Source organism: Rattus norvegicus, chromosome 2 (genome assembly GCF_021556685.1).
Source record: "Rattus norvegicus strain SHRSP/BbbUtx chromosome 2, alternate assembly SHRSP_T2T, whole genome shotgun sequence".
In the NCBI taxonomy this organism is placed as follows: Eukaryota; Metazoa; Chordata; class Mammalia; order Rodentia; family Muridae; genus Rattus; species Rattus norvegicus.
In genome coordinates, this window is record NC_141535.1 from 208,065,969 (window position 1) to 208,085,681 (window position 19,713).

A 19,713-nucleotide genomic window follows, 5' to 3' on the forward strand; every position below is an offset into this window, starting at 1 on the left:
AAACATACAAGCCTGAATACAAAAGGCTGATTTTTTCCATTTCTCTTTATCGTTATGTCAAGAAAAATATAATTCTTCCTTTGGTCACTAAGCTCCTCCATGTCTATATCCCATTACCCTCCTGTAAGGGTGCTTGTCTCCCCCTCTGCCCACCACTCCGCACTCACATTCCACTCAGACAACTGAATTCCAGTTTGGAAAACATATAGAATAAGGCGTGAGTAAAGTCCCCAGTCAGATTTGAATAAAGTGTCTGTTTTGCACAAAGCTGAGTTTGTAGAGACCTCTTGATTTTAGCCTTCAGCAAGCTCTCGTGGATCAAAGTGGTCATCGTGATTTTTACTGTTTCATTAATTATCTATTGAATGACTAGCATAAAGCACACAGTACAGCCTGGGAACACTCAGTGAACAAACTGCCAATTCCTGCCCTTAAACTGTTTAGATAACGGCCAGGGAGATTCGGAGGGGAGCCTAAGCAGGGCTGGGGCATGGAGAGGATGCAAGAGATTTTGAAGGAATTAAAAAAAATAAAATTTTATGTGATAAAGTGTTTAATGCAAGAAAGAAGAAGGGATCAAAAAACACTACCAGGTCAAGTTGAGGAGGCTCAAGTTGAAGAGGCTACAATAGTACACAGAGGGCTTCGGGATTCCTCCCCACCAACAACCTGACTGAGTATACTCAATAACTAATCAACGATCATCTGAGTATTTCTTTAACCTAAGAAAGTGTTCTTCACTGAGTAAAGGATGTGGATGACTCAATTCTTCTTCCTATGCTTTCCCTCTGAAGCAATGTGAACCATGACAGACAACAGAATCTCCTCCAGCCCTGCTGTGTTTCAACAGCAGCTAGGCTTAGGCAACCTCTCCCATCCAAGCCTTCTTCAATTGTAAAAGTTAAGTGGAAATTCTACTCTGGTCATGCTGAGCTGGAATATTTAAATGCAACAAAATATAAATACTACAATGCCATGAACCCAACAATGTAATGTCAGAAATTCAATTAATTTAGAATACTCCAGCAGAAAATGGGAGGTGCTACAAAAAAAAATCGATCACAACTGACAATATTTCCTCATAGTAGCAAAACATAAGAATTCATTAAAATATCCAATTTTGAGTGAAACCTCCCATATTTTTAAGGAAAGGATTAAACTTTAAAAAGGAATTTATTTGCCAAGACACTTGCACAGTATGAATTTTTTCGCTGAGTACTGACCTGATATGATGTAAACTACCTTTTCCAAACACGTCAGTGTGGTCTTTTGAAACCATCAGATTCATATTTCCTCACAGCTCAAGTCAACGCAGGTCAGAAAGGCAGAAAAACAAGAATTCCAAGCTTGAAGACTTAAAGAATAGTATGCTATTGATTTTTAGAGTATTAATTACTGAATAGTTAGAAGTACCCGCACAGGGAAGCTCTACATTGTTAGTTCATTGTTTTCGACAGTGGCTTCTACATGACTCTGTTAACAAACTTAAGACATACCAGATCAGCATCGGCTTTCTTGTAGGTCAAAGCTTCTACTTTGGAATCCAGTTCTGCTTGGATTTGATCTCTTCTTTTCATAACACCCTTCATATCAAAACAAAAGGATAAATCAAGTTGGGGTTTGCTGTAATTATTGCCCGTAACAACTGTTAATATTTTAGAATATAAATAATCATCAGGAATGTATTTCTGACGTAAACAGCCATTTGAAATCAAAATATTTTTTATAGAGGTTTCTTTACTCTTTAAATTCTCAACTATAATCAAATATTTAAAATTATTTTTATACATTTTGTATTAGGTTTCCCAGTGCACATTTTACCAGTTCAAGCATTACATGCATGCTTAATATTTGATGGCAAAGGCTTCAGAGAGAGCAGAGTAGAACAAATAAGCAAAAAGGATCAGTGAGTGCAACAGAGACACATGTTCCATCATCCACAAGGACACCTGAGAGGTCATCAGAGTCACTAACTTGGAAATACAATCTGTGGAGCATCTCCTTTGACCCAAAAAGGATAGATAATCAAACCCGTAATTACAGCCCAAAATCAGAGAGCTGGAACATAAATTCCCACCTTAAGAATTTCACCATGACTTAAAAATGGATAACTATTCACCCATTAGCTAAGGTTTGATGAGAAGTCATGGCTTCTTGGGTTAGCTAGGGGTTCAATGTTGTTTTCTTGAATAATTATAACTTCATGTTTCATGTTCTTACCTTAAAACACTCTTGAGACTCCATGGAAATATAGCACCCATCTACGCCTTTAATGCATTTTTCCATTGCCTTTCTTTAGGCAACTCAATTGTCTTATAAGATTTAGACTTAACATCTGAGGCATGAGTACTAGTCCCCTGTAGTCTTCTTCCACAGGCTTTACAATATTAATTAAGGGAATATTAAAACTGACTCTGGGTAAGAAATGAAGCCAACCATTGACAGAAGAGGTGCAGCTCATGAAGAGACTCTTTATAGAAGGAAGCAGCTAGACTCAAGGTGCATGGAAGCCAAAGAGCAAGGCTCTGGAGCCTTCCAAGGGGAACTGGGAAGGGGTGGGTTAAAAGTGTGTCCAGAGACATATTGAATCAAGTTTCTCTCCTAGCAGAATTGCCTCTCCTTGGTAATTTATAAGCTGTTAAGAGCTGCTAGACTTAAGGAGATCATGAGGCCCCATGTGTCTATAAGAATCTATAAGCTGTTAATAGTTGCTAGGGCAGGGAGAGAAATTTTCTTCAGTGGTGTTGCCACTGATAAATTGTTCCTGTTTCTATAGCTACCACACCCTTGATCCTGTAAGCAGCTCAATGAAATTTAGTGTGTCATTCAGTTAATCAATAAACAAGGCAGGAAAGAAGAAGTTGGGAAGAAGACTGCCATCCAGAGTGGAAGCAGGTAATAAAAATATATACAAGTATGAAGACATCATAATGACACCAATTTTGCATAATTAAGGTATGCTATATAAGACACAAAAATTATTTAAAAAGACATTAACATTTTCCCTAACCTCAGCAAAAACAGTAGAAAATTCAACTAATTGTCATAAATTCCTTTATATCACCTTACTTGGATTAATGTCAAGACACATTTTCTTTTCTCTATTCTCAATGATTCATACTACCATTAAGCCCTATATACTCATGGTCTACTTCTATACTGTGCATTAATTTATAAATCATTTTAATATAAATATATATTTTAAAAGATAGCCAGTAAAGATCATACAATTTTAATCATTATTTATTAAGGTATCATTAGTGATTATTGTAACTCAGATGAAAATATGCCAATATGAAACAGAAGCAAAAATGTAATATAAAACTAGTGATTATACCCTAGCTATCTATAAAATAAATTCAGTCCATCAAGGAACTATATAATAGGTCTTTCTAGTGGCCATTATGATTTTTTTCCAGAGATTTAATTGCATAGGATTTTGCTTTCATGGTGTCTACCTTGACATAACATAGGGTTAAGTACTGCCGAACTGATGGAAGAAAACAGACAAACCATATTTCCATGAAGGATCACAAGGAGAGGTGACTAATAAGAGAAAACCAAGAGACACAGCTGAGGCAACAGATGGAGAGGAAGAATTCTCAACCATGAAGCCTAGAGTCTCCGAGAAGCAAGGAGTGTTTGTTTATAGAAAACTCCTCAGAATCCAGGTAACATCAAAAGTCTGAAAAGTTGATGCAAGATCTAATGACTCTCAAGTAAAGCCTAAACACGAGAAACAAGAGAAATAACTCATGCTTACATGGTTATGTTCTCACCAAGATAGAAACAATTAAAAAAATTACTAGTAACCAAGGTGTATAACATCTTAAATCAGCTGTGCTCCAATTTCAAGCAGAAGGGGCTATGTTGGAATATATGCTATACACTTCCAATGTTATCCTCCAACTACCCCTGAAAGACTAAGCACCAGAAGGACCATGCATACTGAGAGCACAGGGCAATGCAGGACAAAAACCACTGTCATTGAAGACAATGTGAACAAACAAGGGCAAGTATCTGGAAATCTTAAGTTGAACTGAGGAAGAAGAATGTTCGATGAGTATATAAAAAATGAAAAGCTTTCAACATGCTGTAAGAGAACGCTTTATCCTGGAAGATTTCCTTTCAGAAGCAGCCTGAAGGCATAGCATACATATATCAAGACGCTACTCAATCACTTTCTACATAATATATACATAGTACATATGAAATATGTTTTAAAATCATAAATAATATACGAAAGTAGCTCTCAAGGTAGTAAATCTATAAAGCATAAAAAGACATGTGTTAAAGTAAAACTAAATGTTAGAAGACTGTCACTTAAGTAACTCTGGATTGAGGATGCTTTCGGTTGAAGACAGCGACATAGATTGTTGGTGTTTCTATTCATTATCCCAGTTATTGTCTAAGAGATCTCTCAGCCATTGATTCATGACTACAGGGAACAGATATCTCTTGGGCATCTACATGGAAAACATCCTACTCGGACAGGAAAGAGTGGTGGAAACACAGAGACAGCATCGTGAAGTGAATAGCACTGAGACTCCTGTTAAAGTGTCTTACCACTAACATCTCACTGTAAAGCACATACTCATGGACGACAGGGAGCAAAGCCTCGGACAGGCCAGACATCCGCTTCTCCGTGGCCTTACAGCACTGGTCAATGCAGCTGGCAATGCCTTTCAACGTATCAACCAGGTCTTCTTCTGAGGTGGACCATAGAGTATGAATAGGGCCGTATTCTTTCATTTCATCAAAATAGTCTACGAAAGAGATGTCTTTGTCAGTTTTCATTTTTTATAGATTTTCTTTTTATTTATATTCCTTTGGTTCAGTAAGTGAGTGTGTGCATGTTCAGGTGCCCCCAGTGAGGAGAAAAGGGAGCTGGGACCCTTGAAGGTAGATTTGCCAGGTGCTCTGAGTCCACATCCTCTGGTACATCAGTCAGAGCTCTTAACTGTGGAGCCATCTCTCCAGCTTCTATAAAATGTTTTTGAAAATTCCCACATCATAGATAACATGAAAGGCCTTTGTCTCATTCCCTATAAGTTCTTACACTTGGATATAAGGAAATGCTTACATTATCCTTCGCTAATTAACCAACCTTTGCAGATTGTACAAGTCAGCTTTAGAAGTGCAACTAAGTGTAAACAAAATTGGATTCCATTTCTATTATCCTAGCTTGGAAAACGATGTTATACAACCATCATGGCTGTTATGAAATTCCATCTATCATATAATTACGTATAGATATTATATCTAAGTATGTAGAGCCAAGGTTCTAAACAAAATGTGTCTTACTTCCATTCTTTGAACTATACAAACTCCTCAAGAGTAATTACTACCCACTAACCTAAGCAAAACTGTAGGCTTTCTTCCTTTACTCTCCGGCAATCACCATACACACAATGATACCCTCTGCAGTTCACCTTCTTTCCACACAGTATAATTGACTGAAATGTACTCTGCCACTCAAAGCTACAACTCGGCCCAATTCTTTCTATAAACAAGGGAACTCAAGAAGTTAAGATTGTCTCATGAAGATAACAGTTTTATCCCAGGTTCTTAACTTTACTTTTCAGAGTCCAGGTTTATCTCTGTTGAAGATTAATGACCCCAAAACAGAAAAAAAGAATTTCAACAGTTCCGTTCTCAGTATGTGTGTGCGCTGATGGGCCCTCCGTAGGCAGCTATTTTTACTACAGAGGCTTCTTAAAATTACACAGCTTTCAAACCACACCTACACATCAACATTTAGTAAGCACCCCTGGAATTCAACTAGTAATATATGTATCAGGTATCCTGTGAGGTCTGGGGCAGGGGCAGCTGTAATCTCTTCTTCACTCCATAGCACAGAGAAACAACATGTAATCAGCAGCATTATGCAGAATAAATTTAATACATTTGGAAAGAGAAAAGAAAAGGAAATTGAGCCCCCCTCCTTTTTTTCAAACATGTGGATGAAAACCATCCAAAGGGAAAGCACTACTTACCTCTCTCAAACTAATTTCCTGATAGGGTTCTGAATGCCCCTCACCAGTTAGATTTCAAAATACCAAAAGGAATCCTGGTTTTAACTCTGTTAAGTATGTTTCACATCTTTTCTTTCTTTTTAAATTAATGTTTCTCATACTGTACAGTTTAATCATGATTTCCTCTTTCCCAGCTTTCCCTCTATCCTCCTGCTCTTATAAAATGAGAAGTCTCCAAGTTTGGGCCAGATGCATTCACTTTAGAAACAAGAGGTCAGAGTGTGCTTATCCATGTGTCTACACATGTAGACTAGTGGTTTATGTTTGGTGTCTTCTTCTTTGGCATTTCACCTTTTCTTTCCAGAGATGTGAATCTAGGGTTCCCCTATTTTTGTTCTAGGCTGACTGGCCAGGGAGCCACTGGGATCATCCCTCTGCTGCTCAGCTGTGGGGTTACAGATGCGTGCTTTTGAGCCCAAAGTTGACATAATTGCTGGAGATTCAAACTCAGTTTCTCAGGCCTCCACAGCACTTACTTTAACCACTGAGCCCTCTCCTACTTCTAATCTCCCTTTCCCCTCTTTTACATACATTTACATGTATGGGGAGGGGCAGAGCACATGTGCCACAGTTTGCACTGTCAGAGGACAGCTTCAAGGAGTCGATCTTTTTTTCTATCATATGGCTGCTACCTACATAGTATACACTAGAGCTGAAATAAAACTTCCAGTTCAGTGATAGAGACAAGTTACAAACTCACAAACAAGGCAGCGGTAGGGTGCCTTCTATTTGTAATTGGCTCTTCCTCGTCAGTACCAACATGTATTAAAAACATGTTTGCTGGTTCTCCCATCCCTTTACAATTTTCAAATTAGAAAATAAATATCATTAAGCAATTGGAGTAGAATCATTAAAGGCTAAAGATTAGCATGGTTTTTACAAGGCAGATAATAGGACAGACCACATCCTTCTCCCCACCAGTAAGATGCTGAAATTCAATTCCTGAAATGCCAATCTTTGATTTTTGAGAGATGGTCTATGTTGACTATTTGACACCAACTTGATAAACTAAATTGAGAATCTCAAGCTCGGGGGCTGGCATTGTTGCCATGTCGTGATCTATGCATGGAAGCTAGGACAGATACAGCTCCATGAAACCGAACGGGGACTGGCCATTACTACCTCACAGTCATTGCTAAGGAAATGAATGAGCCTGTATGTGTGGGAAGGGTGTGTATGTGTGCACGTGCATGTACATATCTGTTTGTGTAAACAGGCGCTCATACATGCATGTGCGGTTATGGGGCTGAGTGAGAAGACAACCTTGTCTGTTGTCCCCTGGGAGCTGCCCACTTGGTTTTATGAGAAGGGTCCTTCAGTGTGACATTAGGCTCAGTGATTCGAAGTCTTATTGAACAATGAACCCTGGAGCTGCCTGCTCTGTCTCCCCAGCTCTGGATAGCTAGGTACCTGCTGCAGTACCCAGCATTCCTTATGGGTGCTGGAGATCCGACTCAAGTCCTCATATCAGAGAGCAGGCCAAGTACCTTCAAGCCAGAGCCAACTCCTTGGTTCCTTAAACCCTTGCAATGGATGTCAGGACATGAACCATTATGCGTAAGTAAAATCCTAACAGTGTCACCACACCACACCACAGCAGCCAAAGTATAGATGAGACAGAGATGAACATCTGTATGTCCCATCTCTAGTGACATACCCCTTTCTTCCTTGTAAATCCTCTGAGATATTTTATCTATCAAGTTTATTTTCTGGCTGAATGTTTCAATGAAGTTATTCATCTCCGTGAACTCATCTGGCCGGTTCTTCACTCCTCGCATAGAAGACGCCACTGCTCTGACTGTCTGCCCCATCCTGCTCAGCAAGCCAGGCCCTTGCTTCTTATAGGAAGAGAGTTCCTAGAAACAGAGAGTGAAATAAATACAGCAAGTCAGTCAGCAGCATTCCCAGCCGCAGTAAAGCAGAGATGGAGACAACACACTTGCACGTGTCTTTTAAAGCATTCATTCACCTTTGAAGCACCTGAATACTGGGGGTAGAGGTATCATCCTCCTACATCCCATTCTATGGTACAATATTCCATTTCAAAGAGCTCATGTGAGACACGTGGACAGTCTTTCCTCAGAGCATAAATGTTTAAGACAAATCAATGAGATCAGTGATTAAGAAGATGTGATAAGCAATCTATATCTTTTATATTCATTTTTATTTTGTGTGCGTGCGTGCGTGCGTGCGTGTGTGTGTGTGTATGTGTTTGTCTGTATGGAGGCAGCATAACACACTTATGCAGTGCCCCCAGAGGCCAAAAGACGGTGTTAGGTCCCCTGGAATTGAAAGTAGAGACAGTTGTGAACTGAATTGAGGTCCTCTGTAAGAGTAGCAAATGTTCTTAACCACTGAGTCATCTCTCCAGTCCCTGATCTATAGTTTAGAAAAGAGATTGCATATACAAATGATCCAGAGAACATTTCCTAGGACCCACTTACTACTGACAAGAGTGGAAGCCTTAATTAGCTCTCCAAGTCTCCTAGGTGATTTTACTGACAGCTTGATGTGTCCCCATAACTACAGGCGCAGCCTTACACACACACCTGACAACAAACCCATGACAGAGTCTACTCTTTTCCTCACTTTCCCAAGGAAAATGGGGGCAATGAAAGGCATGGCAAGTAACTTGTTCAAGGTCCGAGAGCAATTAAGCAACAGGAGGGTGAGGGGATCACAGCAAGCTCACTTCAGAGGTTCCATTCCTGCACAGGACACACTCTGCTTCCGTCCTGTTCTCGTTTTAGTTTATAACCAGACTCTCTGAGCACAGCTCTTGAGCCAAGTGGAGTGGGTAAACTGGGACACCACCTCCACTGACTGGCTGTGTGCAGAGAAAGCTCTTTAATAAGACATGTACTTGTTATTTCAGAGTACACATGGGAGAGACAGCTACAGATTGTAAAAAAGAAACAGATACGCAGCCACGAAAATCATCCCCTGAGAAATACAGTGTGCTTAAGCAAACAACAAAACACACAACAGGGCTCACGCAGTTCTGAGGGGGCACGGCAGCATCTGTGAAAACACAGGCTTGTTTGGGATCAAACAAAAGTTAGAGAACAAAACACAGAGGAAGGAGATACACAATCTGTGAGTAAAAATAACTCCTGATTTGTATGTTTATAAGCCATATATCATGTACCCAAACGTGGAATAAGATGTTGTCTGTCTTCCTACAGGTTTTCTCTCCAAAAGGTCTTATGAAAATGCACTGGTGACCAAAAAGTAACCCCTCACTGATCAGACAACCCATGTATGTAGGAGCGCCCTGACCTCCCTGAGAAAGCATAGCCTATCAGTGGCAGCACAAACTGTATCTGCCGAGCTGTTGGTGCAGTCACTGATGTAACATGTTCTGGGTGTGATACACACACGATACTCTGGGGAACGAGCTTCTAAGGTTATAGATCGGTGGTTCTCAACATCTCCAATGCTGCAGCCATTTAACACAGTTCCTCGTGTTGTGGTGATCCCCTCCTGTCATAAAATTATTCTTGTTCCTACTGTCTATCTGAAATTTTGCTATTGTTATAAAACATAATGTAAATGTCAGATACACTGGATGTCTGATGTGTGACCTCTGTGAAAGGGTCATTCCATGACTTCTTGGGTCTTCTGACCCTCACTTATGTGTTCTGGCATGCATACGTTGACACAAGAATGGGCACATACACCTACACAACACACACACACACACACACACACACCATACAACAAACATTACATACACAGAACAACATATTCGTGCAAGACCAATGCAAAGAGCATCCTGTCATTGAATAAAAGTTAAGAGAACTAAGGATACGTGTACATGAAGGAGACAACAGATTTACACCTTGTTTACATGTTGATTTGGCACCAGGGATATACCTAAAATATTTTCTAATATTTCACCAATATTTTCTAGAACAATCCACTAAAACACTTCAAGGTCACCGTAGACTAATTTTTAATGGTCAGAAAGATGGAATATACAGTCTGCTGCACTCATAGATTCTCAAGGGCCTTACGAATGTAAAATAGAGCCACATACCCAGGCTTCTGCAGTGAGGAAAACCTTGAAATCCTCATTAAATGTTAAAGTTGGATGATCGGCGATCCTGTTCAGAAACTTGTGTAGTGCCTTCCTGCGGGTCTCAATGAAGTCATCGTTGAAGCGTTCCACCATGCCTTTCACAATAAACTTCTCTGGCAATGGCTGAGTACAAAAACAAAATCAACTGTGTGAGAACACATGTATGTCCATGGCAGTGGATGGAGGATGAAGATGGGACTGAGAGACAGAGGCAGATACAAACATATATGGGGGCAGAGGTCACAGAAGAGTGGTGGGGAGCAGCCAAGTATGTATGCAAATGCTCTTAGGACCCTGTGGCTCTCTGTGCCAATTTAAAAATAAAATAAAATATTTATTTAAAGCATCTGTCCAACAGCCAATGAAATGGCCCAGCACATAAAGGCCCATGCTGTCAGATCTGACAACCTGAGTGTGGTATCCAGAATCCACAAGGTAGAAGGCGAAAAACGAATCCTACAGGTTGTCCTCTGACCTGCATATAGGAGCATGTTCACACAAAAAACAATTAAATTAAAACAAAACAAAAACCAAAAGAAAAACAAACAAACAAAACAACCCAGTATCTTGCATATAACATGGCATACCAGGTTGCAAAGAATTCTGAAGATCAGTTGAATACCTCCTCGTTTATAATAAAAATGAGTTTTTAAAAGTCCATAGTGCAGACTGGGAATATGGTTCACCAAGGAAATAATACCCCTACTGGTCAGGCTGATTGATAACCTGAACTCAATCTCTGGGGGGCACATATGGTAGAAGGATAATTCCCCGTCCCTTGAGTAGTCTGAGACCTCCGTATGCATGACAGCATACCTGGGCTACCCCCACAATAAATAAATAAATGTATCATAATATATTAAAACACATAAAGCTAGTCTAGAAAAATAAAATATCATTCTATGTTATAATACTTTAAAAAAACTATAGTTAAATTAAACTGAAAATAAATGTGCCCAAGATAAGCGAAATTTAGCGGATTTAAAGGTATTATGCTTGGGATTATGATTTAGACACTTTAAAATACTGTATACATGATAAACAAGATCCACAGACCCTTATAAACTCACGGGAATAATGAGAGTGGGATGAGCTTCTTCCAGTTTCCCCTTCAACCAAAGGAAATCTTGGTAACGTCGCCTGACTTCAAACTCACTGGAATCAAACTCCCCACGAGATGTCTGAGAGAAGCAGAAAAACATAACAGCCCATACAGTATAAGACAGAAGACATTTGCTTAATTCTATTTTAGATATTATGAAAAAAAATAGGTCTCTAAGAAAACTTGAATCTTAATTATTCAGTGTTTGTCAGCCTGTATTTTCTTTTTCCAGCCATCTATTCATGCAGCAGATGAAATTAAGCGAACTTTCCGGTTTTTCCACAAAGAAAGCAAAACACCATGCTTAAATCTGAAGTCGAAACTGAAAAATCTGTCTTCCAACAGCCATCTGGCTCCCACAGGCTTTTGACTACTAGTACACTGGCGTGGCTTTCTCGCTTAGAAAGTGTGCTCTGAATGTAGGTTTCAAACATTATTCTTTTTCTTGACATGATTAGAATTCAGAATTTGAGGAAAGTTCTATTTTTAAAATCTGAAAAATAACCTGAATATAACTGAGAAGACTGTTTTCTTGGAATGTGTTCAAGTGAACTGCTTTCACTAAAATCTGCTGTTGGTATGTAAAAACTCTTAACATTTTTTTCAGAGTGATTTTGCCACTTTTTCCAAAAGAATATAATTAATGGATATTTAATGTGAAAAGATTTTTTTTCCTGTTATTTCTTAGGGGAGTTTTTTTTTTCCCTTGAGCTCCATGCTTAAACTCCTAATATTTTAGCAAGTATGTTAAGTCCCCTCCTCCTAGTAAACCAAAAATCTGTGCCAATTCATGCAGCAAGGACATGGGTTCAATATCAACCTCACAGCTTCTGCTTAAACCTCAGGCCGAGATAAAAGTGGCACTTCTCTAAATCATACTTAACATCTCGTGAGAAAATTACCTCTTATACCGATGCCTCACTTAACTGGATTTTTGCATGTTAAAAAATTATATACAGTAAGGTTTTGGTTGAGATTTTCCTGCAGGAGTAAAGATGAAATGAAATGTAAAATATTGCACACCTCTCTCCTATCACAGAAAATAACGACTACCAACACGGGCGAACCACTTGAAAATTAAGCAGTTTATGTCCCAGGGTAAAGTTTTAATGGTTTAGAAAGTATTAAGAAGCTTGGGAAAGTACACCATCCTTAAGAGTTGATATTTACAATATCAGACAGTGTATCTTGGTAAATGTTCTCTTTGCAGTTGGAAAAGGTGGGGATACATCAGATGCAGCAGCCTAAGAAAAATGTTCACAAAACACCTAAAAAATGAAGTCATTTTACAAAATGACACATGATGTGGAAACAGTAAGAACAGAAAGTCTACATCCAGTAAAAACATGTTTAACAATATATATATATATGTATATATATATATATACACACACATACACACACACACACACACACACACACTGACTGACATGTGGATGTATGTATGCATACACATCGTGCTTGCATATACACACACAAATCATCAGTTAGTCACTCTCCATGGGACTGAGCACCAGCCACTGTGAACAGGTTCATGAACAACTTCCAAAGCAAAAAACTGGTGTGACCATTTGTGACCACTAATACCAATGAAAGCATTCAAGCCATGGTCAGTGGGCATGTGATTCAGCTGTATATGCTCTCAGCCGCTTCCAAGTCTTTAGTAAACACAAAACAATCTGTTAAAAAATTCCAGCATGAAGATGCTAAACCATCTCAAAAAACCAGTTAATTCTGGCCTCTTCACTCTGTCACTGGCTTAAAGGAATTCTGTAGTACATAGCAACAATTGAAGAAGATAGAACATGAGTTAAAATCTAAGTAGAATATTCTATTTCTTTCTATGTCAGGACCTTATACTCCTCCTGCACGGGATACGAATAGCAAAGCAGATAGAGTCATCTGAGCTTAGATGATGACTAATCTCCCTACAGTAGACTTTTGAGTCACCATCCCACAACAGTCATATTTGCTAACTCATAGTCATAAGACAAACTGGGTTTGATGACAAATCCAAAAAGAAAGGACAGAGTGTGCTTCAAGAATCAATAATGTTTCTATCTGTAATGCACATGGCTACGGAGGCAATATTATGAATGCATTTTGTTCAACAAATGCAGGTATTCTGAGCTCAGAAGATTTACAAAACTGCTTTCGGGGTACATGAATGTTAATACTCAGTTCCTCAGTGGAGGACAGCAGCTGCTGCCTACCTACTATCAGCCATTTGTATGCTTCATGATGAGAATATGGGAGGAACGACCACAGTTAATCTTAGGTTTATTCCATAATCCCTAAAGGAAAGTAATCTCTATGTCCAAAGGATAAAGCTGTTCGTCCAAGAAATCACCTCAGAATGTTATGGAAGAATAGCGGGAAGGATTTTGTGCCCAGCGGGGGACAGAAATACACAGGAATACCAGCAGAGTCAACCAACCTGGACCCATGGGGCTTTCTAAGACTGAACCACCAACCAAAGTGCAGACCCTTCAAACATGTGTAGCAGATGTGCAGCTTGGTCTTCGTGTGGGTCCTGAACAACTGGAGTGGGAGCTATCCCAGAAGCTGTTGCCTATGTGTGGGATGTGTTATTGTAGCTAGGCTGCCATGTCTGGCCTCAGTGGGAAGGGATGCACCTAGACCCACAAAGACTTGATCTGCCAGGGAAGAGTGAAGGGGAGAGAGGCAGGAGAGTGGGGAGGGAGGAATGCGGGAGGGGGGTGACCAGGAGGAAGGCAATGAGCAGGATGTAAAGTAAGTTTAAAAAATAAAGTGTCCGTCTTAAGAGTAAAAGTCCTTTTCTAATGAAACAGATGTCTTCAATGTGGGAGTCCTGGGGCTCACCCTATATACCTTATAGCTGGATTACTGTGAAATGATCCTAAGCCCGGGTTATTGGTGTGTACAGGTGACTTTGTGTATGTATATATCTTTATAGACCTCAGTATGCATGAATGGCAATATTATAAAACTGAAACGGGAGCTGAGGATGTATTTCAATTCATGTCTAGCTTGCATGAGATGTGATACTCGACACTGCATAGACCAGGTAGACTGGGGTACACAAGTCATCTCAGCACCCAGGAAGTGCAGACAACTTTGGTCAACTCATCCTAGTCCGCTAGTGATTTCATGGCCAGCCTGGCCAGAAACTCTGTATAAAATCAAGCAGGGCTTTCTCAGAGAAGCTATCCACACACGCCCAATGTTTGTAACTAGTTTGTTTCTCCCTTCATATGACTTAAAATTAAATAAATATTCAGTAATTAACATCATTGTATTGTCCACCATCATCTGTATTTTGAAAGTAGAAATCTCTATGCATCAAGTGTGGCCTGACCAGAGATAGAGTCTTAGTACATAAGACTCTGAGCGATACTAATATTCAAAAATTATCTTTATAGAATGAACTTTTGCATGAATGAGTGATCATAAGCAAACCACAAAGAAGTCATTTTGATAACACAACTTACATCTAACAGATGTTTATATCTTTGTATATGTAATGTGCATTCACTGTATCTATGTACAGTTAGTAGGCTAAAAGTAATAGCAGAAGGGGCACTTAGTTTATAACAATGTGATAGACAAGTGTGCCTTATCCAAACACAGACAGGTAAAAATGTAATGGAAAAAGGTGTAAGAAAGTAAATGTTTTATGCATAAGTCTAGCTCTGCGGACGACTATGCTTTACGACTCTTACGGAGTTCTTGAGTTTCATTTTAAGATAGAAGAGAGTGAGGGCAAGGAATAATGTGTAACTTCTCTAATTGCTTTCAGGTATGTAGACTGTGTTTAAAGCATTGCCACTCAGTGAGGTCACTGCTGAGGTCAGCTGGTAAAACACATTCCAATGTCATTGTCATTAATAAATGTAAACAGTGGTTCAGTGTTCACTCAGAGTCCCCATCACTGACGCCATCTGGATCATACATCCTAACGTCATCGTTATCATTACTACTACAAAAGCAGTCCATTTAACTATGATGGAGGAACACAGTAAGAGGACTCAGTAGAGAAAGACACCCGCCGCCAACTCGCACAACCTGAGTTCAATCCCAGGACTACCTCAAGTTGTCCTCTAACATCCACATGTGCAGTGGCGACATCGTGCACATGCACTCATGCCCGCTCACCTTTGACACGCTAAATTAGCTTAAATGAAGTAGATTAAACTATGATATCAATATAGATGATTCACTGTATGTCACTGACCAGAATCAGATCTCATGGGATTTCAAGAACGGTTATCTCTGAGGAGTTCAAATGACAAGGAAAAAACTGTCTCACAGATCCAGTGAGGACGGGCAGTCTTAGGGGAGGACACACAGGAGCCTTGGGTCTGCTCTATGCAGTATTCTTATGTTAATCTACTCAGGTTTCTACAAACATCTTCAAAGTTACTACTGTCAACTTATTTAAAAATTAAGAAACTGATTTAAAAAAAAAGTTGATTAAAATGCTCAAGACATATGAAAGGTAAGAAATCTCCACTCAACTCTTTCTCTTGCTGAAACCCCTCTTGATACCACAAAAAGACAAAGACCTTATTCACTCATTCAAGGAAATAATTAGAGTTTAATTAAATAGATCCAGAGAATTGAATTTGGAACGATAAAAACCTTCCCTGAGGGGCTGAAGAGATGGCTCAGCAGTTCAGGGCATCTTAACCTCTTTCGGAGGATCCCGGTTCGATTCTTAGCACCCACAGGGCAGCTCACAAGTGTCTGTAATCCCAGGATCCAACATCCTCACACAGACATATATGTACACAAACCACGAATGTACATAAAAATAAATTTTATATATAATAAATTTATTATATATATAATATATATGTTATATATACTATATATCTATACACACACACACATACATACATACATACATACACAAAAGAAAACCTTCTTAAAAAGCTCACACTCCCTGAACATAAATACAAATCCACATGCACTTTTCCACTTACTATTGGGTGGATGGCAGTTACTGATGCTCACTACGCATAGCTAAATGGTTTCCATTGATTACTTCACTTAAGTCGATTCTCAGAGCAATGTTTGCTCTGAGTTCCAGAACCAGCTAGCATCTACTGAAAATGCCTGGTTTGTTTTTTTTTTGTTGTTGTTCTTTTTTTTGTTTGTTTGTTTGTTTTTTTTCTCTCCCTTAGCTCTAAGAACTATGTGGCTTAGAATTGAGCATCCATTTTCGGTTTCATTTCTGTAACAACTTGATACTTTACATTTCTAAGGGTTCCTTTGAAAGAACAGAGCAGCTCTGGGAGGCACGGAGCAGCCAGAAAAGCCTTCTTAGGCAAGCAGCTAACGCCTTGAGTTTTGAGACACTCGTTCCATCTTCGGAGATGGAGTTGTGAGACAGACAGAAAAGCGTATTCGGGCTCATGGGACAAGAGGGACCTGTAATCCAGCAGAGAAACAGCTCTACCTGAGCAGAGAAGGGAGGGGCCCGAGAGTAGAAGAGATGATTCTTGTGTGCAGAGCTGGCCCTGACCTGAGGTCACGTGACCTGGCTCTGAGGGATTGCACTTCGCACTGGAGGAAAGGAGGGGCCAAGGGAAGAGATTCCATATATAATATACGCTTTCAGGAACACGGGGCCATAGTGTGGAGACTGTGCTGGAAGATGAGACTGCAGAGGCACAGTTCAGAACCCCCTCAGCTAAGGAGATGCTCTCCCGCACTAGAGAGCCAAACTGGTGATGGGTGAAACTTCCCCCCCAAAATGATATTTAACTTGCAGAGAGAAATTACCCCTAAGAAATGGACTTAATGAAACAGACTATATTTAGCTGTGTTTTGTGTAACATTAGCTTTCTTTGTTTTTGTAAAGAATGACAAACTTGGTTTTCCGAATCAGTTTCTCTTGTACTGTTGAATGAGTATTCTGCCTGCATGCTACTGTGGCAGTTTATTCTATCTAAGGAACAAACAGTATTACACTTTGTAATCCTCAGTATAAAATCCTCAGTATCACTATAAAATGTTACCATGTCCTGGTTTTAGTGATTTGTTCTCTGTATTAGAAACACAAGACTTTTCTTTTCCAAAGGAATTAATCTAATTATTTAGCTTAGTTGGAGTGTTTCTTTTGAGATAGTGTCTCATGAAGCCCAGGCTCGCCTTGAACTCTGCCTTGCCAGGGTGGCCTTAAACTAGAGCTTTGTCTGACTTAGCCTCCCAGTGTTAGGATATAAAGCATGGCCCACCACACCAGGCTAGTTGTCACTTTTATGATAAAAACTGAAATTTCTTATTCTTAGTGGTCCAACTGAAAAGGTCACTTTATAAAGTCAATTCAAATATCGAATTCCATAGGAACCAAGTAAAGGTATGTCAGATGAAATCTCCTGCCCCATATGGCTCTCATAAGAAAACTCAATGAACAAGATTCTGCAACATTGAACTGTAAGATCAAGAAGTGTATTCAGAAGCTCAAAGAGCACATGGTATTCTGCTTACTCAGAAGTTACCTTGGTTACGATCCTGTAAGTGATGAAAGTTTCAATTGTAGTGACATGGCTCTCTGGTGCATCAACTGTAATGAAGAGATCCTTTAAATCTGGTCCATCTTCAAACTTGATTTGGTTTATCATCGACAAAGGGGATGTTGGCATCATAGGGCTAAATGAGTTCATGTCCATCAGTGAGGCATCCTAAGGAACAAAGAACTTATAAAGTTAACATCCGGCACTGGGGAGATTGCTCAGTTGGGAAGGGGCTTGCTGCAAAGCATGCGGATATGAGTTCAGATCCCCTTGAAGCACATAAAAGTCATGTGTGGGGGTGCCTATCTATGATCTCATGACCAGGGAGGCAGACAGGGTTGATTCTCTGGGTTGACTGGCCAGCCATCCTATTTGAATAGATTAATCTATTAATTTAATAGATTAATAGATTAATAATTAATTCCAAGTTCAATGAAAGTTTAACTCAGAAACTAAGGTGGAGACTTAGGCACACACACACACATATAATGGATACTCTTCCTCACAGATGTATTATATATATATATATGTATATATATGTATTATATATATGTATATATATAATGTATGTATGTGTGTATAGATAGATAGATAGATGTGTGTGTGCATAAAAACATAAATGTAACCCACACACGCATATAAAAACTGACTTCAGAGGAAACTAATAATTTTTAATTTCTGAGATGTTAATATTAATAAAATATGGTAAAAGCAAAAAAGCACTTCTGGACCCATAGTTAGATATGTTTAGTAAGTATTTTTATAGGGATACTAAACATTTATTTTCATGTGTGCTCATAAATTCAACCTTAAAAATGATGAAAAAAGTCATAGTATTTCAAGAATTCCTTACCTTTGAATAATTTGCATTATCTCTAAAATACAAGTTGAACCTTACTCCTTAATGCAGCAATATTAAGAAGCAGGATTGAGGGTTGGGGATTTGGCTCAGTGGTAGAGTGCTTGCCTAGCAAGCGCAAGGCCCTGGGTTGGATCCCCAGCTCCGAAAAAAAGAATAGAAAAAAAAAAAAAAAGAAGCAGGATTGAGTTATGAAGGTAAAATCTTAATAAGTAACATTGGCAACCCTTTGGTGAGGCTGGGGGTGGGGTGGGGCAATAACTAACCATTTTCTACTTTCTGTTTCCTACATCAGAGGACATAGAAAAAATAAAATGAAATAAAACAAAACACCATCCCGAAGCAGAGTAGTCCTGCCAGGGTACCAAACCTGCCAGGCAGTATGTGAGCAAAGTAGTAAAGGGAAAATTGTATGGTTCATCAGATACACAAAAATACAGACAGAAGAAATTCCCTGAAAGAAAAGTTTAATGAGATAATTTCCACCTCTATAATAGGATATAATAAACTGTACCTACATGATAGAATATAATAAAATGATCCAAAATAATGCTCTGTATGTTTTCAACACCTATTTTTATTATAATTTTCTATATATAAATATAATAAATTATATATGTATATATACACACATATATATATATAGTGTGTGTGTGTGGTGTGTGTGTGTGGTGTGTGGTGTGTGGTATGTGTGTGTGTGTGGTGTGTGTGTGTGTGTGTTTTGTGTGTGTGTGGTGTGTGTGTGTGTGGTGTATGTGGTGTGTGTGTGTGTGTGTGGTGTGTGTGTGTGGTGTGTGTGGTGTGTGTGTGTGTGTGTGTGTATGTGTGTGGTGTGTGTGTGTGCGTGCATGTGCGCAGGGACCTGCACAAGTCTTTACAAGCTGGCAGATCCTCCAGAGCTCTAGTAACAGGTGGTTGTGCCCCATACCATGTGGGTGTTTGGAACTATAACTTGGGTCTTCTGTATGACCACTAAACACTCCTCACTCCTGAGCCTTCTCTCCTGCCTGATGTAATAGTTAGAAAAAATACCATGGTGTTACTTAAAAAACAGTTTATAAAGCCTGTGTCCAATTGAATGCCAATGTTTATTATATGCCTGATCGAGGAAAAGGAAATAGAACAAGGGGGGT

General features: G+C 39.3%; 1 protein-coding gene across 2 annotated transcripts in view; it reads right to left on the bottom strand.

The window, feature by feature from the left end:
- Positions 1 to 19,713, bottom strand: part of Snx7 (sorting nexin 7) — an 84,275-nt gene that overhangs the window by 45,464 nt on the left and 19,098 nt on the right. For both annotated transcript variants that reach the window (NM_001012083.2, XM_087624853.1), the window contains 6 exon segments: positions 1,497 to 1,583; positions 4,567 to 4,766; positions 7,693 to 7,891; positions 10,075 to 10,239; positions 11,187 to 11,297; positions 17,707 to 17,889. In NM_001012083.2, the coding sequence (NP_001012083.2) occupies positions 1,497 to 1,583; positions 4,567 to 4,766; positions 7,693 to 7,891; positions 10,075 to 10,239; positions 11,187 to 11,297; positions 17,707 to 17,889 (945 nt within the window).